The sequence below is a fragment of the Monodelphis domestica genome, chromosome 3 (assembly GCF_027887165.1).
Source record: "Monodelphis domestica isolate mMonDom1 chromosome 3, mMonDom1.pri, whole genome shotgun sequence".
NCBI classification, from domain to species: domain Eukaryota; kingdom Metazoa; phylum Chordata; class Mammalia; order Didelphimorphia; family Didelphidae; genus Monodelphis; species Monodelphis domestica.
In genome coordinates this window covers 342048936-342073200 of record NC_077229.1, presented here as the reverse complement: position 1 = coordinate 342073200, position 24265 = coordinate 342048936, and the positions used below count along the sequence as shown (strand labels likewise).

At 37.2% G+C, this 24265-nt stretch overlaps 1 protein-coding gene across 5 annotated transcripts in view; it reads right to left on the bottom strand.

Moving 5' to 3' along the window:
* Positions 1 to 23324, bottom strand: part of E2F5 (E2F transcription factor 5) — a 51458-nt gene extending 28134 nt beyond the window's left edge. For 3 of the 5 annotated variants that reach the window (XR_008917760.1, XR_001628648.2, XM_056824182.1), the window contains exon 1: positions 22895 to 23316. Coding sequence is in view for 3 of the 5 variants with exons in the window: in XM_056824182.1 (XP_056680160.1) it covers positions 22895 to 23098 (204 nt within the window). In the remaining 2 variants the exon portion in view is untranslated. Of the gene's footprint in view, positions 1 to 22894 lie in introns of all 5 variants that reach the window. The other 2 variants (XM_016431447.2, XM_056824183.1) reach the window with 2 other exon arrangements.
* Positions 23325 to 24265: the final 941 nt, after the last annotated feature.

Genomic DNA, 24265 nt, shown 5'->3' with positions numbered 1-24265 from the left:
AAAAAAGAAAAAGGGAAAAAATTAAGGGAAAAATTTAAACTCTTTTATTTACATTTATTGTAAAGAAGAATTCAAAATCAGTATCAAAATATCAAAATCTATGTATAAAAATTTTTGAGAAAGCAAGAATAAATTTCTCACAGGCCCCTGTAATAGGGTCCAGTTAAGTAATTTCTAATCCCACAAGCCTGTAGGACAGAATGCAGTAATTTTCACTTACCCATTTGCAGCCAAGGCTACAGGAAGTTGCCATACTATAGGAGAGAGGAAAGGACCAGATTTTTATTTTAATAGAGAATTGTCATTCCCTGGTCTGATTTTACCTTCATTCTCAGGGATAGAGGGAGCCAGGATGATAACCAACCTTCGATACTTGTCTGTAAGTATTTTCATGAAGAGTGTGGATACAAGGATCTGTTATAGATTTATTTTTCCTTTACTTAGAATTTTTACACATAAGACTTTGATAGTCTATGCTTTCATCCAGAAATTTTCTTTTTTATTTGGATTTTTCTGATGTCTTTTTAATTTCTCTTGCCCATTTATTCATATACCTCATAACTCAGACATGCATCCCTAAGTGATCCCTTTGTTTTTCAATCACCCTCAAAATGGGGAAATGTAAAAAATATTACTTATATTGCAAAGTTTAAATTCCTTTTAAGAAAAATTTTAGATAAAGAAAGATGCTACCTCTCTGAATCCAGGAATTGAACTGTTGGAGAAGACACCACAAAGAAGCCTCCAGACCACAAGCTGCACAAGAAGATCTAGAATGAACTTTGGGTGTGGTTGATCGAACATTTATTTGTATGTATACTTTCATGCCAAAGGGGACTGCAAAGAGAATTCTGGGAGCTAGCAAGGACTTCTGGGGATTGAAGTCTGGGGTTCAAATCTCCATTTTTACAGGGGAAAGACACAGTGGACCTGAACTCATTACTTCAAGGGTTCACAGGTTCACCCAGCCAATTGTCACAAATTCTAAATAGAGATCTTAAAAGTATACAATTCAAAGAGAGTAAATTGGTGCATTTTGTGGATGATATCCTTCTTGTGTCCCCAAATGCAAAAGTGTCTTAGAGATAGAAAGATTCCTTTGATAGAATTATATAAGCATGGGCATAAAATCTCCAAGGCAAAATTACAGTGGGTTTTGTCTGGAGTGCAATAGCTAGGTTTTGTGTTATTAGAGGGTTCAAGATGTATAAAATATAAAAATGGGACAGAGTTATCGTCCAATTGGTTATTATAGTTGTCAGCTTGATCCAATAGCTGCTGTTACATTTCCTTACCTAAGGGGTGTAGCTGCTGCTGTGTTAGTTCAGAAGTCAGCAGATTTAGTTTTGGGATGTCCATTGACTATATTGTTCACATCAAATAGAAGCACTAATGAGGAAATTTCATACTCAGGCTTATTCAGATCAAAGAATATCAAAATATGAAATTATTCTCCTGGGTGGTGAGAACATCCAGTTGAGGAGGTGGAGTTTATTAAATCCAGCTACATTTCTTCCTGATTTACCAAAGAATGGTGTACCATTATGTGAGTGTATAGAAATAGTAGTGCCTAGAATAGATCTAAAAGACACTCCTATTGAAAATCCAGACTTGATATTATTCACTGATGGTTCTTCATATTTGTGTAATGGAATTCCTTGTACTGGAGCTAGAGTAGTTACATAATTTGAAACACTGTGGTATGACTCATTACCTGCAGAGTTAATAGAGTTGAAGCAAGTCTGTCTTCTAGCTAATGGTAATGTGCAAATATTTATACAGATTCTTGGTATGCTTTTTCAGTATGTCATGCAACAGGAAAGATCTGGAAACAGCAAAGTTTTATTGTGGCATCAGGAAAACCAATTTCACATGCAGAAATAATAACTGAGTTGTTGGATGCTATCCAGAAACCGAAACAGCTAGCAGTAATTCATTACAGAAGTGGTAAAGACTCAATCTCTAAAGGAAACCATAGAGCTGATATCACTGCAAAGCATAAAGCTCAAAATGTTCCAGTATATGTTATGAATTTGTCAACTATAGAGTCTGATGACTTAGAAAAAGCTTATGTCAACTCAGAAGTACAGAAATGGAAGGAGAAGTTTGGAGCAAGGAAAGAACATGGAATACAGGTTGCAGACACCGGAAAACCACTGTTATCAAAAGATTTTTATACCTTTTTGTGTCAAGCTATTCATAGAAACAGTCATTTTGGTACCCAAGCTGTAGTAGATTTTGTAAAAAGACAATGGGTAGCACCAGGAATAAGTATTGTTGCAAATAAGATCTGTAGTAGTTGCTCTGTTTGCCAAAAATTCAGTCAAGATGCATTCAGAAAGAAATGTTTAGGTGGTAGACCTTTGGCATATTGTCCATTTGAGAGTTTACAAATTGATTATATAAGTATGCTAAAAGCTGGAAGATACAAATTCTGTCTTTTAATTCTCGATAGATTAACAAAATGGCCTGAAGATTTTCCATCTAATACTAATACAGCTAGCTTTGTGGTGAAAATGTTGCTTAGAAACATTATTCCTAGGTTTAGTGTTCCAATTACCATATATTCTGATAAAGGATCTCATTTTACACAAGATATTCTGAAAAAGAGTCTATGAGAATCTAGGAATAACACCTAAATATCATGTTCCTTATTATCCACAAAGTTCAGGTCAAGTGGAGCATTTGAACAGGGAACTCAAGACTATGGTGGGGAAAATTTGTGCTGAAACTCATCTAAGATGGCTGGATATTCTTCTCATAGCTTTATTTTACCTGCATACAAGACCAAGAGCAGATCTGCATGTATCATCTTATAAGATGCTCTTTGGACATGCTCCATTGCAAACAAAAACTTGTATGGCTGTTTATACATCTCTCTTAGGAGGAGATTGTCAAATTGCTTCATACTTAAGTGCTTTACAACAGCTTAGAGAACTTCATGATATGGAAGTATTGATCCAATCTAGTCCATTGGATTATTCTCTTCATAATTTTCAACCAGGTGACATGGTATATGTGAAAAATTTTTTCAAAAATCAGCAACACAAGAGAGTTGGGTTGGTCCATATACTACAGTATTAGTCTCACCAACATCAGTGAAAGTATTAGGAAGAGATTCTTGGTTACACTGTTGGCTTATAAAATTAGCTCACAGAATTGATCATGATAATGTAGAAATTGAATAAAAAGGAGAAGAAGCAGCATTGGTGGAAAGCTGAGATTTCATCAGTCAAATAGAGTCTGTAGTCAAACAGATCAGTAAGGAGAGGACCATTCCAGTGGAAGATGACATTTGTATGGAAGGATCGCTGTTGTAAAGAAGGATTCAGAGAAACTGATAGACACTGTGCAAAGACTGAAAGACTTCTAGCTAATAAGCAGATAAAGACATAAAGAAAAGTTTTAATGAGGATCAAGTGATTGATGGACTAATAATTTAAGAATTTGGGTAATGTATAATGTAACATAGCATAGTTTCATAATACATTCAACAGTACATATTACTACCATGAACTCTGAGAGAGGAAGAGATTTCTTAAAACAAGATAAGAAGATGGAAAATGTGAAGTTTTGGTAGGTACATTGCATGCAACAGTAACATAACATAGCATAAACAACACAATAAAAATATAAACAGGATTAGAATATATATTAGTTTAAGTAGTGAATTAATGAATAGGTAGTTACTAACAATGTTATAATTAGTTATAAGATAGTTACTAAATGAATAGTTATTTAGTATAGGATTTAGATTAGATTTTAGATAGTTTAGAATAGTAATAGTTTAAGTAGATAGGGTTAGTTTTAGAAGAATTTATTAAGATAAGTCTACAGTTAGTTTAGAATTTAGGGTTGATAAGATAAGGTAAGGAACTTAATACATTACAAAACACATTGCACCATACATAACATTCATTGCATATCACATGACATATTACAGATTACATATCACATAAATATGTAACTAGATATATAAATAAATGTAGTGTGTATTATACTTAGGGTTAAAAATTGCATTATAGTGAATGTGTGTAACATGTATGTAAATATGGTGTATGTATAGGCATATGTAGCATACATGTATATATTGTATGTGTCGTGTGTATGCATTCATAAAATTGCATATGTAATTATAGTTTACACAGGATAAGAAGATACACAGTTTTATATAAAAGTTCAGTTTTGTGTAATAGGAATAACAATTAATTTAGAATAAGATTGTGTTAAATTTTCATCTACTTTTTTTTTAAACCCTTATCTTCCTTCTTGGAGTCAATACTGTGTATTGGCTCCAAGGCAGAAGAGTGGTAAGGGAGCCATAGCACTGCTGGGTCTGTACCCCAAAGAGATAATGGACAAAAAGACTTGTACAAAAAGATTCATAGCTGCGCTCTTTGTGGTGGCCAAAAATTGGAAAACGAGGGGATGCCCATCAATTGCGAAATGGCTGAACAAATTGTGGTATATGTTGGTGATGGAATACTATTGTGCAAAAAGGAATAATAAAGTGGAGGAATTCCATGGAGACTGGAACGACCTCCAGGAAGTGATGCAGAGCGAGAGGAGCAGAACTAGGAGAACGTTGTACACAGAGACAAACACACTGTGGTATAATCGAACGTAATGAACTTCTCCATTAGTGGCGGTGTAATGTCCCTGAACAATCTGCAGGGATCAAGGAGAAAAAACTATCCATAAGCAAAGAACAAACTGTGGGAGTAGAAACACCGAGGAAAAACAACTGCCTGACTACAGTGGTTGAGGGGACATGACAGAGGAGAGACTCTAAACGAACACTCTAATGCAAATATTAACAACATGGCAATGGGTTCGAAGCAAGAACACATGTGATACTCAGTGGAATCACGCGTCGGCTACGGGGGGGTGAGGGGAGGAAAAGAAAATAATCTTTGTCTTTAATGAATAATGCATGGAAATGATCAAATAAAATACTATAAAATTAAAAAAAAAAGAATATTCATAGCTGCACTCCTTGTGGTGGCCAAAAATTGGAAAACGAGGGGATGCCCTTCAATTGGGGAATGGCTGAACAAATTGTGGTATATGTTGGTGATGGAATACTATTGTGCTAAAAGGAATAATAAAGTAGAGGAATTCCATGGAGACTGGAACAACCTCCAGGAATTGATGCAGAGCGAGAGGAGCAGAACCAGGAAAACATTGTACACAGAGACTGATACACTGTGGTACAATCGAACGTAATGGACCTCTCCATTAGTGTCAATGCAATGTCCCTGAACAATCTGCAGGGATCTAAAAAATACTATCCACAAGCAGAGGATTAACTGTAGGAGTAAAAACACCGATGAAAAGCAACTGCTTGACTACAGGGGTTGAGGGGATATGACTGAGGAGAGACTCTAAATGAACACTCTAATGCAAATACCACCAACAGGGAAATGGGTTTGAGTCAAGAACACATGTGATAACCAGTGAAATCGTGCGTTGGCTATGGGAGAGGGAAAGGTGGTGGGAGGGGTGGCGGGGAGGAAAAGAAAATGATCTTTGTTTCCAGTGAATAATGTATGGAAATGACCAAATAAAATAATGTTTAAAGTTAAAAAAAAAAAGAGTGGTAAGGGCTGGGCAATAGGGGTCAAGTGATTTGCCCAGGGTCATACAGCTAGGAAGTGTTTGAGGCCAGATTTGAACCCAGGACCTGACCGTCTCTAGGCCTGACTCTCAATCCACTGAACTACCTCCCCCCGCCCCCCCCCCCCTCCCCGTGGCCCCTTTCATCTACTTTTTGAATGTAGTTTGCATAAGTAAGATTGATGGATTGCTTTAACCTTTTTGTAAAAATGTATGCAATGTGTTCATTGTACTTTTTCAAAAATATTTCTATGTTTTCTACTTATGCATTACAATAGTAATAAAATTTTTCTGTATTAGTTTATAAGAATAGCATTTTATGACTTTAATATTTTGCATGAAGTTTTATGTTTATATTCCTATTTTGATGTTTTTTGCTTACTTTGCTTTTGCATGTTTGCTTTGTATTTTGAACTTTTTTTTTTTTAAAGCCCTTACCTTCCATCTTGGAGTCAATACTGTGTAATGGCTCCAACGCAGAAGAGTGGTAAGGGCTAGGCAATGGGGGTCAAGTGACTTGCCCAGTGTCACACAGCTAGGAAGTGGCTGAGGCTGGATTTGAACCTAGGACCTCCTGTCTCTAGGCCTGACTCTCAATCCACTGAGCTACCCAGCTGCCCCCGTATTTTGAACTTTTTAACTGTTCAGTGATAATTTTTTCCCTCATCCTTTCCTTGTTTTAAATCCTTAGAGTAAGGTAGTATTAGATAGGATATGATAGGTGAGTGTAGGTTGTTTATTATTCTGGATAAGAATTTTAAGTTTAGATGGGATATGAGCTTGTTAGTGCACAAATGCCAAAATATTGTTTGCAACACTATTTTGTGACTTTGTGTAAAGGTGGGAACTGTTTTAAGGAAAGTTGTGACATTTTGCTAGGAAGTGGCATGAGACCAGCATGAAGATTCTAGAACTTTGGAAGGGGTTTAGGCTGGAAGAAAGACAGTTGGGGATCTCTGGAAAAAAACCTCTGGAGGTGTCAGCTGTAATTTTACTTGGAGTCTATCCTTTCCCTAGTTTTCCTGAGTTCCTATTTTGCTGTTTGACATCAAGACTATCCCTGGTGAACCGGATCTAGCTACAAGGCCATGATATCAAGTTGGGATCCTTTTGGATCTAAGACCTTCCCCCTAGCCTTAGCAAATCTTTACACAGACCAGTGAGGAATAATTAAGATTAGGAATTGTAGATTTGGGTTGGGGAGAAATAGAATAGGGAATTTTTAAGAAGAAATATCTTTGCAGGGATTATTAGATCTGGTGGGGATAGATAGAGTAAATTAGATTGGAAAACCCCAAAGCCCCTTTCCACCTTTTCTTTATGTATTAAATCCAACCTGACCCAGTATTTATATATTATTTGTGTTTATTAGCTCAGGGTCTGGCTCTGCCTGCCCTGAGCTTGGCTACCCTTCCCCAAACCAGAGTACTGGCCCTAAACATCATACTTGAACCTAACAGTTAAATCAGATATTATTTATAAAGTAGTATATTAACTATTTCAGCCCCTGGCTGGAAACATCTTTTTGTAGCTAGTGTAAAGCCTCTTCCTGTAAGTCAAGCCCTGGGCTCCTCCTTTGCTTGTATACAATGTAGAGCTAGTCAATCATTCTGTCCTGCCCTTTGTTCCCCCCAAAAGGCATATGATGCCACTAAGTTCTGTTACTCTTGGGAGAATCATCTTTGGTGGTGAATTCTCAGAGCCACTGTTCCCAAAGTCTCAGAAGCCTTGGTTCTGTGTGGTTTTTAAATGCTTGACTCTGTGGTGGCTGAATATTATATGAACATGTCTCTTACCTTATTAAAGATTTGGTCTTTAGTGGATCTGGGTTTTTCCAAGTTAACACTTAGAACTAATACATAGTATTGATTCTACGGCAGAAGGTAAAGGTTAAAAAAAAAAAGATTTTTTTTTTAGTCTGGCATATCAATTTTACCTTTCTTATTACTGCTCAGTAACATCAATTTTTGAAAATTTCAGTTCTACATCTCAGTCATATTTCTTCAAAAATATTTATTCACTGTTTATAGCCCTAAAGTCCTATTTGCTCATGGTTTTTCACAATTAAGTTTCCCAGTAAGTACAATAACATCCAAACAGTCACCAGGTCAGATTCATTGAAACTGAGAACTTTGAGGGGTTGTTCAATTTCTTTTGTACTAAAGTTTTGTTGAGCTCACTCATATGCCTTCATATAGAGGCACAGTGGATAGACAACTGGGTCTGGGGTCAGTTTTCAAAGAATTTTTTTTTTAAACCCTTACCTTCCGTCTTGGAGTCAATACTATGCATTGGCTCCAAGGCAGAAGAATGGTAAGGGCTAGGCAATGGGGGTCAAGTGACTTGCCAGTGTCACACAGCTAGGAAGTGGCTGAGGCGGGATTTGAACCTAGGACCTCCCGTCTCTAGGCCTGGTTCTCAATCCACTGAGCTACCCAGCTGCCCCCTTCAAAGAATTTTAAAGGCTAACCAAAGGAATCCATATTTAATCTTAGAGGTAATAGAAAGTCACTGATCAAAACCCAACTATGACTTATCAGATAAATTGTAGGAAATTATTTGAGGTACTTGTCTGGAATTATACAGTTTAAGTGATATAGATAGGATTGCGTCTTCCTGACTCCAAGCCCAACACTCCTTTCTTTCCACTGTGTTATAAGATCATGGATTCAGAGTTGGAAGGGATCTTAAAGGACCATATATTACAACCACCCCATTTTATACCAGAAGAAAGTGAAATCATATTGCCTGTAAATTTAAAAAGGGATAGTCTTTATTTTAAAAAAGGATAATTCACTGAAAAAACAAGCCATTATTATGGTATATTATCCTTTGAGAAAACTCCTCTAATAGTTTCTCTATTACAAAACAGTATTTTATCTTCTGATGGTCAACAACTATATACAAATATAATTTGTAACTCTAATTATTGTAAGGACTTGGAAGTTGAAAAAGTTACAAAGTCTTTGCCATCAGAGAATATATACTAGACTGTAGAAAATAAGATACAAATAAATGAGAATACACAGTAACACAATAGTAATGTAAACACTAAATACAGCTGTACAGATGCAAATAAATGCATAAATGTTTAGGAGTTATGAGTGTGATGTGAGTAACTGAATGATGAGATATGCTTAGTTTTGGTTAAGTTTTGAAAAGACTCAAGAAAAAATGTTTAAAAATGATACACAAGATAAATAATCAGGAGAGAACAAAGGTTTGGATATGCAGACTTGGCACTTAACACAACTGATAAATGATGTAAAAGTGGTTTCTTTAAGGGAAAGTGTGTTAGAAAGAAAAGTTGTTTGAATAAAGTGATAGTGGATTAATGAAAATGGAGACGATAGGTATAGACAGCTCAAAAAAAAAAAGAAACAGACTAGCAAATAAAGGGCATGTAAGGCAATATAATACCTCTCCCTCTTTCTTTTACTGCATGCAAACCCCTCCTCAGAGGGTTATGGATCAGTTGTTTTATTTCCAAATCCTACTGTTTAGGAATTTGATATCTTAATGGTATATATGCTACAACAATTTTATTTGGATGAAACTATATACTGTGCGGATTTCATTTTTGTGCAATGTTGCCTATATTTTTGTTTAAAATATGCTAATACATCAAATATTCAACATGCCATCCTCAAACTGTATTTACACATGCATATTTTTTCAAGTTTATACTCCAATGAAATGCTCTTCACTTTGCCAGTGATTCTCATTTGATCCTCACAATAACCCTGGGTGTTGTTATTTTCCTCATTTGTAAGATAAGGAAACTGAATCAGAGGTTAAGTGACTTGCCCACAGCACATGTCTAAGATGGGATTCAAACTAAGGTCTTCCTCACTCTAAGACCCAGACTCTCATTACTGTGCCAACCACCTATCCTAGTCATCTTCCTTTAGCTACCTAGATCTGGTTGGAAAGGAGTTCTTAGAACTTACAACAATGGTAAATTTCAGCTTGCTCCACTCTGAACAATTTTTATAGTATTCCAGTATTCCAAATATTTCTCAAACAAAACAAACAAAACAAAACAAAAGTGGAGTAATGATCTCATTATTTGGATCCCCATTCACCTACAAAAGTACAGGTAAAAACCTATTTGTCTTGTTCATCTTGTGCAATATTCATCCATTTTCTTCCAGAACTTTTCCACAGGTGGTCCTCCATCCAACATGCTAGTTAAGTTAGTAGCCCTCCTCACTTTTCCCCAACACTATGAGGATATCAGTAAAGCACTTATGGTTATCTACCTTTTATCCCCTCACTTTGACCAGGTGACAGTCCACCTTCTCTTCCTGTCATAAAATTCCTTGATGACGCCCTTGATTCATATTCTTTGTAGTTCTTCTATAGTTTATATATACATATATATATGTATATCTATATACATATATATAAAAACACATGTTTTTTTTTCTTTTTTGCAGGTCTGCTCATTCTCACAACCACTACTTGATTTTTAAAAAATGGGACTGTTCAGTTTTACTCCCATTTAATACAAATTCTTCTCTCCAATTGAGGAGTATTATGTATTGTTTTCTAAAAGTTAATTATTTCATGTTTAATTAGAATTTATTATAATATATTGTCTAAAATATGGATCTAAATTAAGGGCATTTAAATCTTTTTGTGTGTGTCAGCAATCTGATGAACTCTTTGGACCCCTTCTCAGAGTAATGTTTTTAAATAACTGAAGAAAAAACTGTATGTCAGTTAGAAGATTAGTGAAAATGAATATATAATTTTTCCCCCATCCCAAATTCAAATGGGAATCAAAATAATTCTGATTCCAGGTTAGGAACCCCTAATTAAGTGTGTTTAAAAAAACACACTATTTTTTCCCAAAGATTTTTACTTTATTATTCATAAAGCACAGATCACAGAATGTTACAAGTGGAAAGGGACATTTATGATGATCTAGTCCAACAACACTTGACTGACAGTTGAGAAACCTAAGACGCAAAGTCCTATATAACAATAGTGCTGGTTTCCAATGATGTGTTGCACTCAACAAACTCAAATGAAATTTATACTAAATATTCACTGGGAGGTCAACAAATGTGCAATTCTTCATGGCAAAGAATAATACTATGCTATTAGCAAAAATAAAATTTGAAAATCAAGAGCCCGCAGTCACATGGCTGTTAAGTGTCAAAGGTGGAATTTGAATACTACTCTACTTTTAATATTTTCTAATACCACCATTTTTTAAAATTGTGGCTTGATTAAACTCCTCATAATACCAGGTTCTACCATTTAGTCCTCATTTTTTTCCCTTCCTTTCTTCCTAAGATATTTTTTCTAGTTATTACTGTCAGGAAAATTTATTATCCAAGACACAAAAAGCAAAAACCAAGTCTCCAAGCCAAAAAGAAATTTTATTGAGAGAGGGCGGGTCTCACAATAAAGCCAGACTCTGGTTAGCAATTGAAGACCTCTAGCCTTGTAAGCAGTCTCCTTATATAGTACTGCTTTATAGAGGTGATGTCAGTAGTATAGTATCATCTGAGTGAAGTAAGTAGTCCAGTGTGTCTTCATCCCCTAACTTGGTTCTTACCATGGCCAGACATGCCACTGACGTGAGTTGCTGCCTTTAGCATGAATGTTCTGCATGCAAGAATGATTCAGCAAAGGTTAGCATAAAGATACGTTGTTCTGAACAGTTATAAGGCCTATGAATTGAGCCCAGGCCTTTGGCCTATTGTAGGAAAAGCACAGGATCATAATAAAGCAAAAGAGAAGAATGTGCAGCTTAATCACTCTAGTATGAATAAGGTTTATATCATGGGGGAAAGGGGCAATAACAGAACAGCTATATATTCAAGTCTGATAAAATATTACAGAATCATGGAGGGTATGGGATTTCACATTCACATTAAATGTATACCGAGAGGGTAAATTCCTCAATATCCCAATCAATTAATTTTTTTCTTTGTGCCTCTTGATATCAGTCATATTCTCTGTATTATTTTTATTCATACTAATTCTGTAGAGGAGCCCATCAGGATCTTGATTGATATTCCTTTAAACTGATAAAATAATGTGAGGATAGACATTTTTACTACTTTGGTTTTATGTCATCATGTCTCTTGAATTCTTCCTTTCTATGAAAATTGTTCTAAAGTTGTCTTAACATACAGGGCTTTTTATGTGCTTCGGTAAATACACAAGCATTTGATACATTTTTCATCATAAATTATATTTCTCAGTTTTTCTTAATAGTATATAAAAGTGCTATGGGGGGGTATTTTATGACACTGCCACCTTGATATGTCATTTATTGAGTATCTCATATTCTCTAGGCATGTAATCACATAAGCAGCCACCAGAGATATTTTTGCTACTTCATTTAATTTCTTTTTTATATTTTATAACCATTAACATTTCTAAGACTAGTTTGACACCAAATAAATGGAAATAATAATTCAAGACAAAATTGGCCAAACGATTACACAGAAAATCCATTATGAAATGTTGCCAAAAAGAGAAACTAAAAAGACTGTGATGAGAACATATATATGTGTATATATATATACACACATATACATACACATACAACAGATTTGTGATCTTACCAATATGAATATTCCTTCTAAAAATGCTAACTCATGCTGTGCAACTTTTGTCCACAACCTTTCCATAAATTTCTTATACTATGCTAAATGCCCTCCTCACTTTCCCTTTATTTTGTGTAAATACCAGGAGAACACACAGTGTTCAAAAGTTATGCCTTCTTTCCACCATAAGAGCAGACCATAATCTGAACACTGGTGTTTAAAAAATGACTGGTCTCAGGGAGAAAAGTTTGGGATCAGAAGACCATTGAAATTTCCTAAAGGAAATATATTTTGTTCTCCTATTCAATTGTAAGCCTAGTGAATTTCTCTCTCTCTCTCACACACACACCAATATAAACACAACAGTGGACATGTTCTATGGTTTGTCCACCCAGTTACATACCACAGTCTGTACAAGTTATTCTGAATGACTTGGTTTCTACCACTCTGTAACCATCACTAGGAAGTAGAATGAGTACACACAGGACTTGGGGCCATTTTGTATGTTCTTTGGCTAGCCTTCTGGTGATGAGCCTCTCCAAACTAGAATGGTCCTCAGAAAGCAGACAAATTTTGTTTCCAGGCCTAAACTGGAAACCATTCCCACAGTCAGAGCAAAGCAGTTCCACTGGGATGGATTGCTTCTCAAGAACTAAGACCAGGGGACAGCTGGGTAGCTCAGTGGATTAAGAGCCAGTCCTAGAGACGGGAGGTCCTAGGTTCAAATCTGGCCTCAGCCACTTCCTAGCTGTGTGACCCTGGGCAAGTCACTTGACCCCCATTGCCTAGCCCTTACCACTCTTCTGCCTTGGAGCCAATACACAGTATTGACTCCAAGATGGAAGGTAAGGGTTTAAAAAAAAAAAAGAACTAAGACCAAAGTAGTAAAATATATTGATAAAAATATGAATTAACACTCTAAAAAACTAATAAAAATCTGTAATAGTCATTTCTTAATGAAGAAATGGTCTGAGGACATAAAAAGGTAACTCTAAAATTAAGAAAATTATATTGTGAGTACCCACTTAAACGCTCCTATTGTCTACTAACCAGAAAAAATCTAATTAAAACCATTTTAAGGTATCATTTTATTGCTATTAAAATTGGAAAAGTTTATGAAGAAATAAAAAGTTTTTTGCCACAATGAATTCAGCTAACATTACAAAAGAAGGGAGAAAAGGATGCTGTGCTGGCTTTATCTGTTGCTTCTATCCTTAATGAAATCTCAAGAGTCATTGTAGCTCCTGCATCAGTTTCACTGTGGTTCAGAAATATTCCAAACAGCTGCTAAGGTCTGAACTAATCCCCTTCATCATAGAAGTTGTAAAATTGCCAGAGAATTGAAAAGGAACTGGGCAAGCAGGTTTTCTGGGATCCTGAACACAATTAATTAGTTGGGACTCCTCCCAATATATCTTTAAAGGATGCCTAAAGAATTAAGTTTTGGAGGCTGCATAGCCTGTTAGCATAAACGAAAGGAATTAAGAAGGCAATTATACCTAACCAAGGGCATTGTAAACATGTGTCTCAGGGAGGAAAAAAAAAACACAGAACACAAGCAGGGTGTTATTATGTACCTAGAAAGTTCACTGTGTCTTAAAAAAAAACTAACCTGGTAAGCATCTAAATGACACTCAAACACTGTACTTTAACATTACAGAAAGAAATACAATATTTCCAATGAACTCTCCCACCACATTTAATTCTCTTTTAAACTAGAGGACTAAAAAAAATTTTTAACAAGCTTTTACATTTTTGGAAATAAAAATGAAGAATTATTTCTTGCACTAACATTATCTCCAGGTTCTCTCCCAACATGTCTCCTTTTTTCCAGTCATATTATCAGGACCTCATTACTTTTCAAGTGTCTTCAAGGGTCTCCCAAACTGGCACTGATATAACCTCACAAAGTAGAAAGAGGACAGTTGACTGTAGAGTAGGAGGACCAATGTTCAAGGCTAAGTTAGTAACTTCTTACATTCATCTTATACTCTTACACCCTACTGATAAATTGGGTTTTCTTATACCCCTTGGACAAGCCATTTATTTCACTGCTCAGAAATCGCCCATGATTCTGCACTGCCTGCTGTATAAAAGCCAAACTGCCAACCCTCAAAAGTAGACTTTCATAATTTGGTTCTAACCTGATTTTTCAGCTTTATCTCACATTAGTCAACACTGTGGTAAAACTAGATTCTCTTTCTCCCAAATATAGCCTATGTTTTCATACATCTGTTGACACTGTTAATGAAACTTTCCTTTATTTCTCTCTGTAAACTAGAGGTACCCAATTCCTTATCTCATACCTTTTTTAATTTAAAATTTTTTACAATTACAATTTTATTTTATACTTATCTATATACAAGTATCTCTCCCTATTATAACTGCAATCAGGGTAGGGATCATATATTACAGTCAATACTCAACACTTACATGTAGCTTTTGTGACCTCAAGCATTTGTGTGATTTTATTAGTAACTTCAGTTTTACTCTCATGTTGGTAAACAAGTACATTTGCAGCTATGAGAAAAAAACGAGGTGTGATACATACATGTTTATGGATCTGTCTTTTTCACTCTAGCACTGTGATACAGAGCTCCCTATGCACTTGTTACATATTTTCACTGCTTGTCTTTTCAAGCTCAAATTCTATGTAGTAATTATATCCTCAAAGCAGAGTGAAAGTCCTTTGGGCTCTAAGGTGATGTCAAGATCTTGACATCTTTCAGCAGCAGCCACTGAAATTCCCAGCAAACTCTCCTTTGGTTTTCAGAGAGCAGCTGAGAAAGGTTTACAACATTACAATATATAGTACAAGCCCCTCACACCACTATCTGAGACAGTAAGATTCAGGTTAAATACTTAGTTTGAAGAATTTTATATGCTGTGAATTATTTGTGGTACTGTAGATTTCATGTCTTATAAAGTGTAAATACAATCGGGACCAATTTTCTTTATTGAGGTGTTAACAAAAGATCACTGAAATCTAGGGAATTATTAGCAAGAAAAAGTTTTGCATGCTATCAATTTTATTCTGTGTACTGTATTTTATGGGTTATTAGGTTAGAAAAAGTGCTTATCAGAATTAATGTTTTGATATAAAGTATTTGATATGTAGAAAAGTGTATTTTCAATATTTCTAGAAAAAGATTAGCTTTTTTGGTGGTGGTGGGAATCTAACTTCCTATTTTCCATAGGTTCAATGTATCAGCATTCACATTTTTTACTTTCATGCTGTTTTCAAGGAATACAACCCCCTAGAAAGTTGAAGATTGACTGTATTTGTTATCTTTTCTAGGGTCTAGCACATTGCAGTGGATTATACCAAGCACTAAATATTTGTAAAAGGAATGAATCTGTGTATTTTGTCAGGAGCTTAATTGCATTAAAGTACTGTAGTAATGGGATGGATGAGATTAAGTCTGATTAAGTCTACTGCGGCAAGAATTAAATGGATGCTTTTTTAAACTCTGTATGAAAGGTATAGATTAGAAGACTAAATGCATTACAAAAGCACTGCCCAATATCATACTACTCTGAAGGTCTGAAAATAAAGTAGAATGAATATACCAGACTGATAAGAAAAGCAATACCTACAGAATTCTTTTGTCTGAAGAAAAATGAAAGTGATTCTGGAAAATAGATGTTGAACCTTGGCTCTTATGATCTTCAAAAGATGTGTAGGTCACAACTTCCAAGTACAGAATGCAAATACTGGTTTGTTTGTAAGCCCTTAAGATAGAAGACTAAGATAAAGACAATAGATCTATCAAATATACATTTACTGATGCATGGACTATGAATAGAGGGATTTAAGGATAAAATTAAAACAATGCATGTCCTTCAGGAACTCACAATTTAGCCAAAAAAGACAATATGTACACATATAAACATAACATAAAGAATTAGTTTATATGAGTCATCTCATTTGCCAGGAACCAGGAACTCCTTTAGAAATTTTTGGGGATTCCATAAACATATACAGTGGTATCTTGGTGTTACTCCTGCCTCATGACAGTGACAGGGAGACTGGAGTGCTGCATCAATTAGATCAAGGCTTCTGTCTAGCTCTCACTTTTACTCTCCAGGATCATGTAAACTCCAAGATTTCAGGGGAGGGAATGAGTAAAGAATGGCTCTTCTCTATCCTGTGAGGACAGAAAACTCAACCATGGCAAGAAGAAAAGGCTATCCTTGGGTTCATTCTTGCTTGATCTTAAGTGGTGAATTTGTTCCAGGAGAGATAGACTAGTCAAGGGCTGAAGATGATCTTGTGAATTCAAGAAGTCCAGAATTCAAGGACTGGAGTTTGCTGTTAGCAGGGCAAGCTTCTGCATCAGAGACAGTCACTGACAAAATGGCAGGCCATTTTGCCAGGAGACATGTACCAAGAGTTGTTTGGACAGTGTAGAGAAGAGGTAGAATGTGAAATACCTGATCAGTTGTGCACATTGCTTTATGTTTGATGAGATTCAAGTTTCAAGTCTCTCAACAATATTGACAAGATATTAAACCTTTTAAAAATCATTTTGTTAATGCATTCTGTGAGCCTTTTACAATGAACATTTTTTAAAATAGGAATAAAATACTTGCCCTATACCTGACTCAGCTGAACAATGGATACATTTCTTCCCTCTTTTGAGGATATCCTAGATGTGAGCCTAAGCATCCTCAGGGTCATAGGGTGAGTCTTTAGTGAGCTGAAGAATGAGAATGGGGAGCCTGGCATTCTCTCATTAAAGATCAGGTTCTCCAAGGGTTATACCCCATCTGGAACAAATGCCAGGGTTAAGAGTTGAGAAGCTAGGGTTTGATAAACCCAAAGATGCAAGATTTTGAGGCAAGAACTCAGTATTTGCCAAAAGCTGCTGGGAAAACTTGAAAGCAGGAATTAGGCATATACCAATAAATAACTCACTCTGTATATAGCAAGAAAAGTTCAAAATGGATACATGATTTAGACATTAAGTAAGATACCACAAGCAAATTAGGGAGGCAAAATGGATCATTTTGATTATATCAAATTTAAGGTTTTGCACTAACAAGACCACGATAGCAAAAATTAGAAGGAAAGCAGGAAACTAGAGGGAAATTTACAGCAAGTTTCTGTAACAAAGGTCTAATTTCTCAAATATATAGGGAACTGAGTCAGATTTCTAAAAATAAGAACCATTCTCCAAATGATAAATGGTCAAAGGATATGAACAGGCAGTTCAGAAATTTCAGAAGAATTCAAAGCTATCAATAGTCATGCAAAAATGCATGATTGATGGAGCTGTGAACTGGTTCAACCATTCTGGAGGATGATTTGGAATTATGCTCTCACTCAGTGATACAAAGTTATTAGATCTATATACCAAAAAGATCAAAGAAAAAGGAAAAGTACCTATGGATACAAACACACACACACACACACACACACACACACACACACACACACACATATACAGAGAGAGAGTTTTTAAGAGAAGGTACTAGAGGATTGGTCCAACCATTCTGGAGGGCAAGTTGGAATTATGTGCAAAGGGCTTTAAAAGAATACCTACAAAAAAAAAAAGAATACCTACAGCCATACATACCAAGGCTGGGTTTGTACCCCAAGGAGATAGTAAAGACTTGTACAAAAATATTCATAGCCGTGTTCTTTGTAGTGGCAAAAAACTGGAAAATGAGGGGATGCCCTTCAATTGGGGAATGGCTGAACAAATTGTGGTATATGTTGGTGATGGAATACTATTGTGCTAAAAGGAATGAGGTATTGGAGGAATTCCATATGAACTGGAATGACCTCCAGGAATTGATGCAGAGCAAAAGGAGCAGAACCAGGAGAACATTGTACACAGAAACTGATAAACTGATATTACCGAATGTAATGGACTTCTCTAAAAGCAGCAATGCAATGATCCAGGACAATTCTGAGGGACTTATGAGAGAAAGAACACTATCCACATCCAGAAAAAGAACTGTTAGAGCAGAAATCCAGAAGACAAACATATGATCAATCATATAGTTTGATTGGGGATGTGATTAGGAGTTTGATGTTAAAAGATCAATCTACTACAAATACAAATAATACATAAATAGGTTTTGAACAATGATACATATATAACCCAGTGGAACTGCTTGTCAGCTCCATGAGGGGGGAGAGAAGAGGGGTAAGAAGTCAGGAATCATATCATCATGAAAAAATATTCTAAATAAAAAAAATTTTTTTTGAAGAGAAGATACCAGAGGTTGGAGAGGAAATCAGGTAACACTTCATGGAGTCAAGACTTTGAGGAAAATAGGCTTTCTAGGAGTTCAAGTTAAATAGGGAATATATTCTATGTACTCCATAAGTATCAAATAGTACAAAAACATAGAGACAGGAGATAAATGTGATTTGCCAACAAAAATTGTTCCTATCCCTTTCAGCTTGCTACCCCCACCCCTTCATTATAAATGATCCTAGGATGCATGTCTAACATTTTCTCTTATTTAATAAATTATTTTTTTTTAACTCAACCAAGACTACTCTATTTGAGAGGTGGGTTTTTCATAGCTGATATTCAGAGTTTAAACATTTGTGTGAGGTTTTGGTATCGGATTTCCAGTTGTTAACACCTTTTTGTGTCTAGAAAACTTCAAGAAAACATCAAAGAGAGGCAGTTAGGTACCTCAGTAGACAGAGAGTCAGACCTGGAGAAAGTTACTTCCTAGCTGTGTGACCCTGGGCAAGTCACTTAACTCCAATAGCCTAGCCATTACTATTTTTCTGCCTTGGAACCTCTCCTTAGTATTGATTCTAAGATAGAAGGCAAGTTTTAAAGAAAAATCAAGGAAATTGCTAACATTTTTGTAATTTAAAAACATTAAGTGAATGCTATAGGACCTGTGATTTCTTAATTATGGGTACTCTGCCAGCTTAGATCAAAATCTCCTTAAGTTAATGGCTTTTTTGAGTTTGGGGAGAAAAAAAATCACTTTTCTATTCTCTTTTTTTAAACCCTTAGCTTCCATCTTGGAATCAACTGATTCCAAGACAGAAGAGTGGTATGGGCTAGGCAATGGCTGTTAAGTGACTTGCCCAGGGTCACACAGCTGGGAAGTATCAGAGGGCACATTTGAACCCAGTACCTCCCATCTCTGGGCCTGACTCTCAATCCACTGGCTCCCTAGCTGCCCCCTTCTATTCTCTTTAATATAAAAGAGGTTTCTATTTTGGAAGAGTATAAAATTTCTTTAAAAGTAAACAAAAGAAAAAACAAGGCTTTGAGGAAGGCAGTGCAAGCATCACAACCCTTTCCCCCCTACCAAAGCTAATGAATGTCTAAATGTAGAATTAAAACAAACTATAATTTGGGGGTTCAAATATTACAAAACATTGCCCTCACTTTCTAGATCATGATGCTACTGGAACCTTGGACTCTGTGAACTTTCTTTTTACCTGGCTCTGATCTACAGGTTTCATCTCATTCCCTCATGCCACAGCAATACCCTTTTCTCTCTTTAGTTCTCCTTTTAGGAATTGTTTCCCTCACATGAAAATATGTTATTTGTGGGCAGGGACTCTCTTGCTTGTTATTTATTAATTCTAGAGCTTAGAACAATGCTTGACATATAGCAAGCACTTAATAAATGCCTAAATAAATAAATCATCTATTATCTCAGTGGTGCCTCACAACACCAAAGTAGAGGGAAATTATTCTCCTCATCTTATTGATGAAGACATTAAAGTTGAGAAATGTTAAATGATTTGCCAAAGACATACAAGCTGGTGAATATAGCACCAGGGCTTTCTGATACCACCTAATTCTATTAGATAAATCATACACATCATATAATCACAACTTAAACTATTACCTCAACTAAACATAAAAATACATTAATAGGGATAAAGTAATTTTCTGTTAGTGAAAAGTAGTAAGATACAGACTTTTTTTTCTTTAAACCTTTACCTTCTATCTTAGAATTAATATTGAATATGGGTTCCAAAGCAAAGAATGGTAAAGGTTAGGCAAGTGGAGTTAAATGACTTTAGTCACACTGAGGTGAAGTCACACAGCTTGGAATTGTCTAAGGTCATATTTGAATTCAGGACCTCCAGTCTCCAGACTTGGCTCTCTATCCACTGAGCTACCTAGCTGCTCTCAGTGGCCCTACTTTCCATCCCAATTTGAAAATTTAAAACTATGTTATAGAATCACTTTGTTCCATTAAATAATGCCCAAAGCTGCATTATTTATATTTAGTGAGGATGTTGGATCATTTAAGATATTAGACTTTTTACTCTTTCACAATGTAATACACATTAGAACTTATTAAGAATGTAAATTTGGCATGCTATGATATATCTCATGCTATTTAAATGACTGGACTACTTTGGATGACCATCAAATTAAAAATTATAATGAAACATATTTTTTTAAATGACAAGTGGTATAAGAGAATGGACCTAACTTATGCTAGGGCCAGGACCATAACCAACATCTTTTTCAATGTGTAATAATAACAAGAAAGAGGAATGCCTACAAACATAATTATATGTAGAGGGGAAAAAGAATGACTCTTATTTGGTTCATAAAATGATTAATAAAAATATCTAATAGAAGGAGCTCTGACTCAGATATTTCTTTTCTTTTTTCCAATCCTTACCTCTTGCCTTAGAGTCCTATGTATTGGTTCCATGGCAGAAGAGTGGTAAGGGCTAGGCAATGGGGGTTAAGTGACTTGCCCAGGGTCACACAGCTAGGAAATGTATGAGGCCACATTTGAACCCAGGACCTTCTGTCTAGTCTTGACTCTCCACTGAGCTACCCAGCTGCCCCCAGATATTTCTTGATAGAAGCCCAAACCCTAAGCCTCCATAGATTTCCCACCACTACTGAAACAATGTAATGTTCCTCTCTTCCACACAATGTAATGTGAAACATCAAAAACTAGACACTACTTTGTAACTTTCCTATAGTAACTAAAAGGCCTCTTTTGTACTCAATGCTCATCACAGTGCCAGGCTTAATAGATGCTTACTACTTATTTTTTGATTGCTTGAAATAGTAAGCCAAAATTCCCAACTCAAACAGCAAGAATATGGAAGATACTTAAAGATACAAGACACATTGGAATATACTTAAAACAGGGTTGCTCTTCCCAGAGAGGAGTTTCTATCATTTCAATGGCAATTCCTAACTTTGGTTTTACAACCTCCGAGTGTCTCAGTATTTCAAGACATAAGGTACAAGTCAAGGCAAAAATTAAATCAGGTTTACTTGAAGCGAAAAGCTAAATTTATGATACAGAGTAATACTTTTGGAGGTGAAGGCAAGATGTTGATAATCAAAGATAAAAGTAATTTCCAGAAAGGTTAGGAAGCATTAGAGAAAATTAAAGAACAAGATAATTTCCGAACTGCTTCAGCAGACAAATTGTACAAAGATTGTTGATACTAAGCTAATGCAATTTGATAATTAATAAGCACACAATAACTTCCTGAAAACCGTAATAAATGATAGATCTCAAACTTCTACCATCCTAATTATTACAAAACAACTGGGCTCTCCAGACCAGCTGCTGCTTTACTTCCATCCTGGTTTGCACTTTCTAGGGATGTCCTAGCAACATTTTTGGGTCTGAAAAGCTTGTTTGGCAGGTCCCAAGTTGTTGCAACAAGTGGAATTTGAAAAAGCCTGCATGCAATAAGATGTCTCACCTCTTTCAGTTATCACTTAAATAAGGTTAACTGTAAAAACTGGAGTCTCAGGCCCCTTGGAATCCAAGTTGCCAAGAACAATCCCTTTCCCACTCCCCATCCTTCTCCCCCAATACGGTCTTATTTTTAGTGCTCTGACTGGCTGAATTTCAATTCAAGCAAATAACTTCTGTCTTCCTCAAGTACCAACGGGCTATGGCGTTCTTCCAAGTCATGGCTGGAGGGTTTAGGTAATTGGGTTACTGAACAGTTTTTGTTTTTATGGCCTGCAGTAGGGGTAAGCAAGAGAATCCTTAGTATGCACTAGCCAGCTGCTTTCACTTCTTTAAATAAGTTTCCAACTTAAAGGTGGAGAGATGAGAACTTTCAGAATTTCATTCCTCTCAACTCTCACCACGCTCTAGTACTTAAAGTGATTTCTCCATTCTAACTTCCTCAGGGTGGAAAATACCGCAAAACTACAGAAGCCTTCGCGGCGCGGTTTTTTTAAGGGAGAGGGGGGTTCAGAATCGGGAAATGCTAGCATTCCCCCCCAACCCCCATTCTCAACCAGAAGAAAAATTGGGCTCACTTTGCATCATAGCTCGAGTAAGTGCCCAAAGGGATGGGTTAGAAGAACCTGCCGCTAGGTAGGAACCTAAACTCATTTCTAAATCCAGGAGTGACCCAGGAGGCTACTGCCTCCCCGCTGGCAGTAGCGCGCCCAGGCAGCTGAGAGCCCAGGCCGGGGGTAGCGGTGGGTTCGAGGCAGGGTCTCACCTCCAGCTCCTGCCTTACAAAGGAACCCGAAATGGGGAGATAATCTCCAGGCGGCCCGAGAATGTTGAGAACAAGGTGCTCGCGGCGGCCGCGGGGTCCCCTCTTCCTTCGAGGATTGGAGGGGACCCCAGAGGCTGGGGCAGAGAGGCCTAAGCGGCGCTCTGGCGCGAGTCCTCCGCCTGTCTGCCATCGGAAAGGATGCCCCAGCCAAGAAGCGGAGGAGCCGCTGCGCCCGCCCTCCCTCTGCCCTCGCAGCTCTTACCGCCTTGAGATCCAGGACCCCGTCCTTGGCCTCCTGCAGCAGCGACACGAACTTGGTGGTGAGCAGCCCTAGGCTTTTCTCGTGGCGGCTGCTGCTCCCGCCTCCGCCGTTACCCGGGGGCGCCGCTGGTGGCTGCTGCGGGGGCTGCCCCTGGCCGGGCGGCTGCTGCTGGCCAGAGCTCCCGAGCTCGGCCGCCGCCGCCATGCCGCCCGCCGCTTCAAGGCTCAGACCTAAAGTCCGAGCTCAACCCAGCCCAGCCCCGCACGTCCGCACAGCGCAGGTGCCTGAACGGCGCCAACAGCGCGACGCGCCCCGACTCCGACCCGGTCGCTGGCCCGGGAACCAGAACGTTCCGGCTAGGGGGCGGGGGGAGGGGGTCGAGCTGGAGAGTAAAGAAGAGGGAAGCCGCAGGGTGGAGAAAGGAGTTTAAATGCCAGGAAATGACGCCAAAGCGCGCCGTTGCTCGGAGACACTTTTTTCCCTCCTTCGGGATTGGGTGAGTGGTGAGATGGAGAGGGGTGCTGGAGGTGATGTGCCGTTGGGAGGTGAGGACCCTCAGCCAGAAGAACCGGCTAAACTATGTTCCATCCTCACCTCTCCATTCGCCTGCGACTCCGAGAAGGAACTGACCAAATCACCTGCCTGGAAAATGATCAGTGGGAATAAAAAGAAATTAGGAAGGGCCGGGGAGTGGGAAGAAGTAAGGTTTGTGTCCTGGTAGAAAAAATGGCCTGCGTGAACCTCAAGACTCTGAAGTTGTTGTCTTAACTAAAAAAGCCTCAGAACACTTGTCTTACTTGGACTGAATTCTATTTTTCTTACCTAGTATTTTCTTCAATTTTAGAGAAGCCCGCTAATAGCCTATCTATAAGAATTAGGATGCTTATACTATAAAGAATTGGAATGAATAAAAAATAAAATCAGACAGTTTTAATGCTGGAAGGAACTCTGAATGATTTACTCCAATTCCCGTTCTTTAAAGATGCGGAAACTGAGTTTTAAAGAGTTTAAATTAAATTAAAGAGACCAAAAGCATTTATTAACTACTTACGGTGTCGAGCCCAGCGCTAGAGACACTGGGGAGACAGATACAAAAATTAAACCAATCCCTACTTTTCCACTCCTACAGTCCCCAGGATAGAGTTCTTTCAATTATACTGCAAATGCTTTGTATTTTGATACATGGAAACCTTTGGTATTTAATGGGTGTGGATGGAAATCCTTCTCCATCTTAATATGTTGTGACAAAAATGTTTCTCACTACTTTGAAAAAAGTCTTCTCTTGATCATTCTACCAGATCCAGCTATATCCTGCCTCTCTCCCCTTTCACTACAACTAAATTTTTTTAAAGGTTGTCTTGTTTCCACATT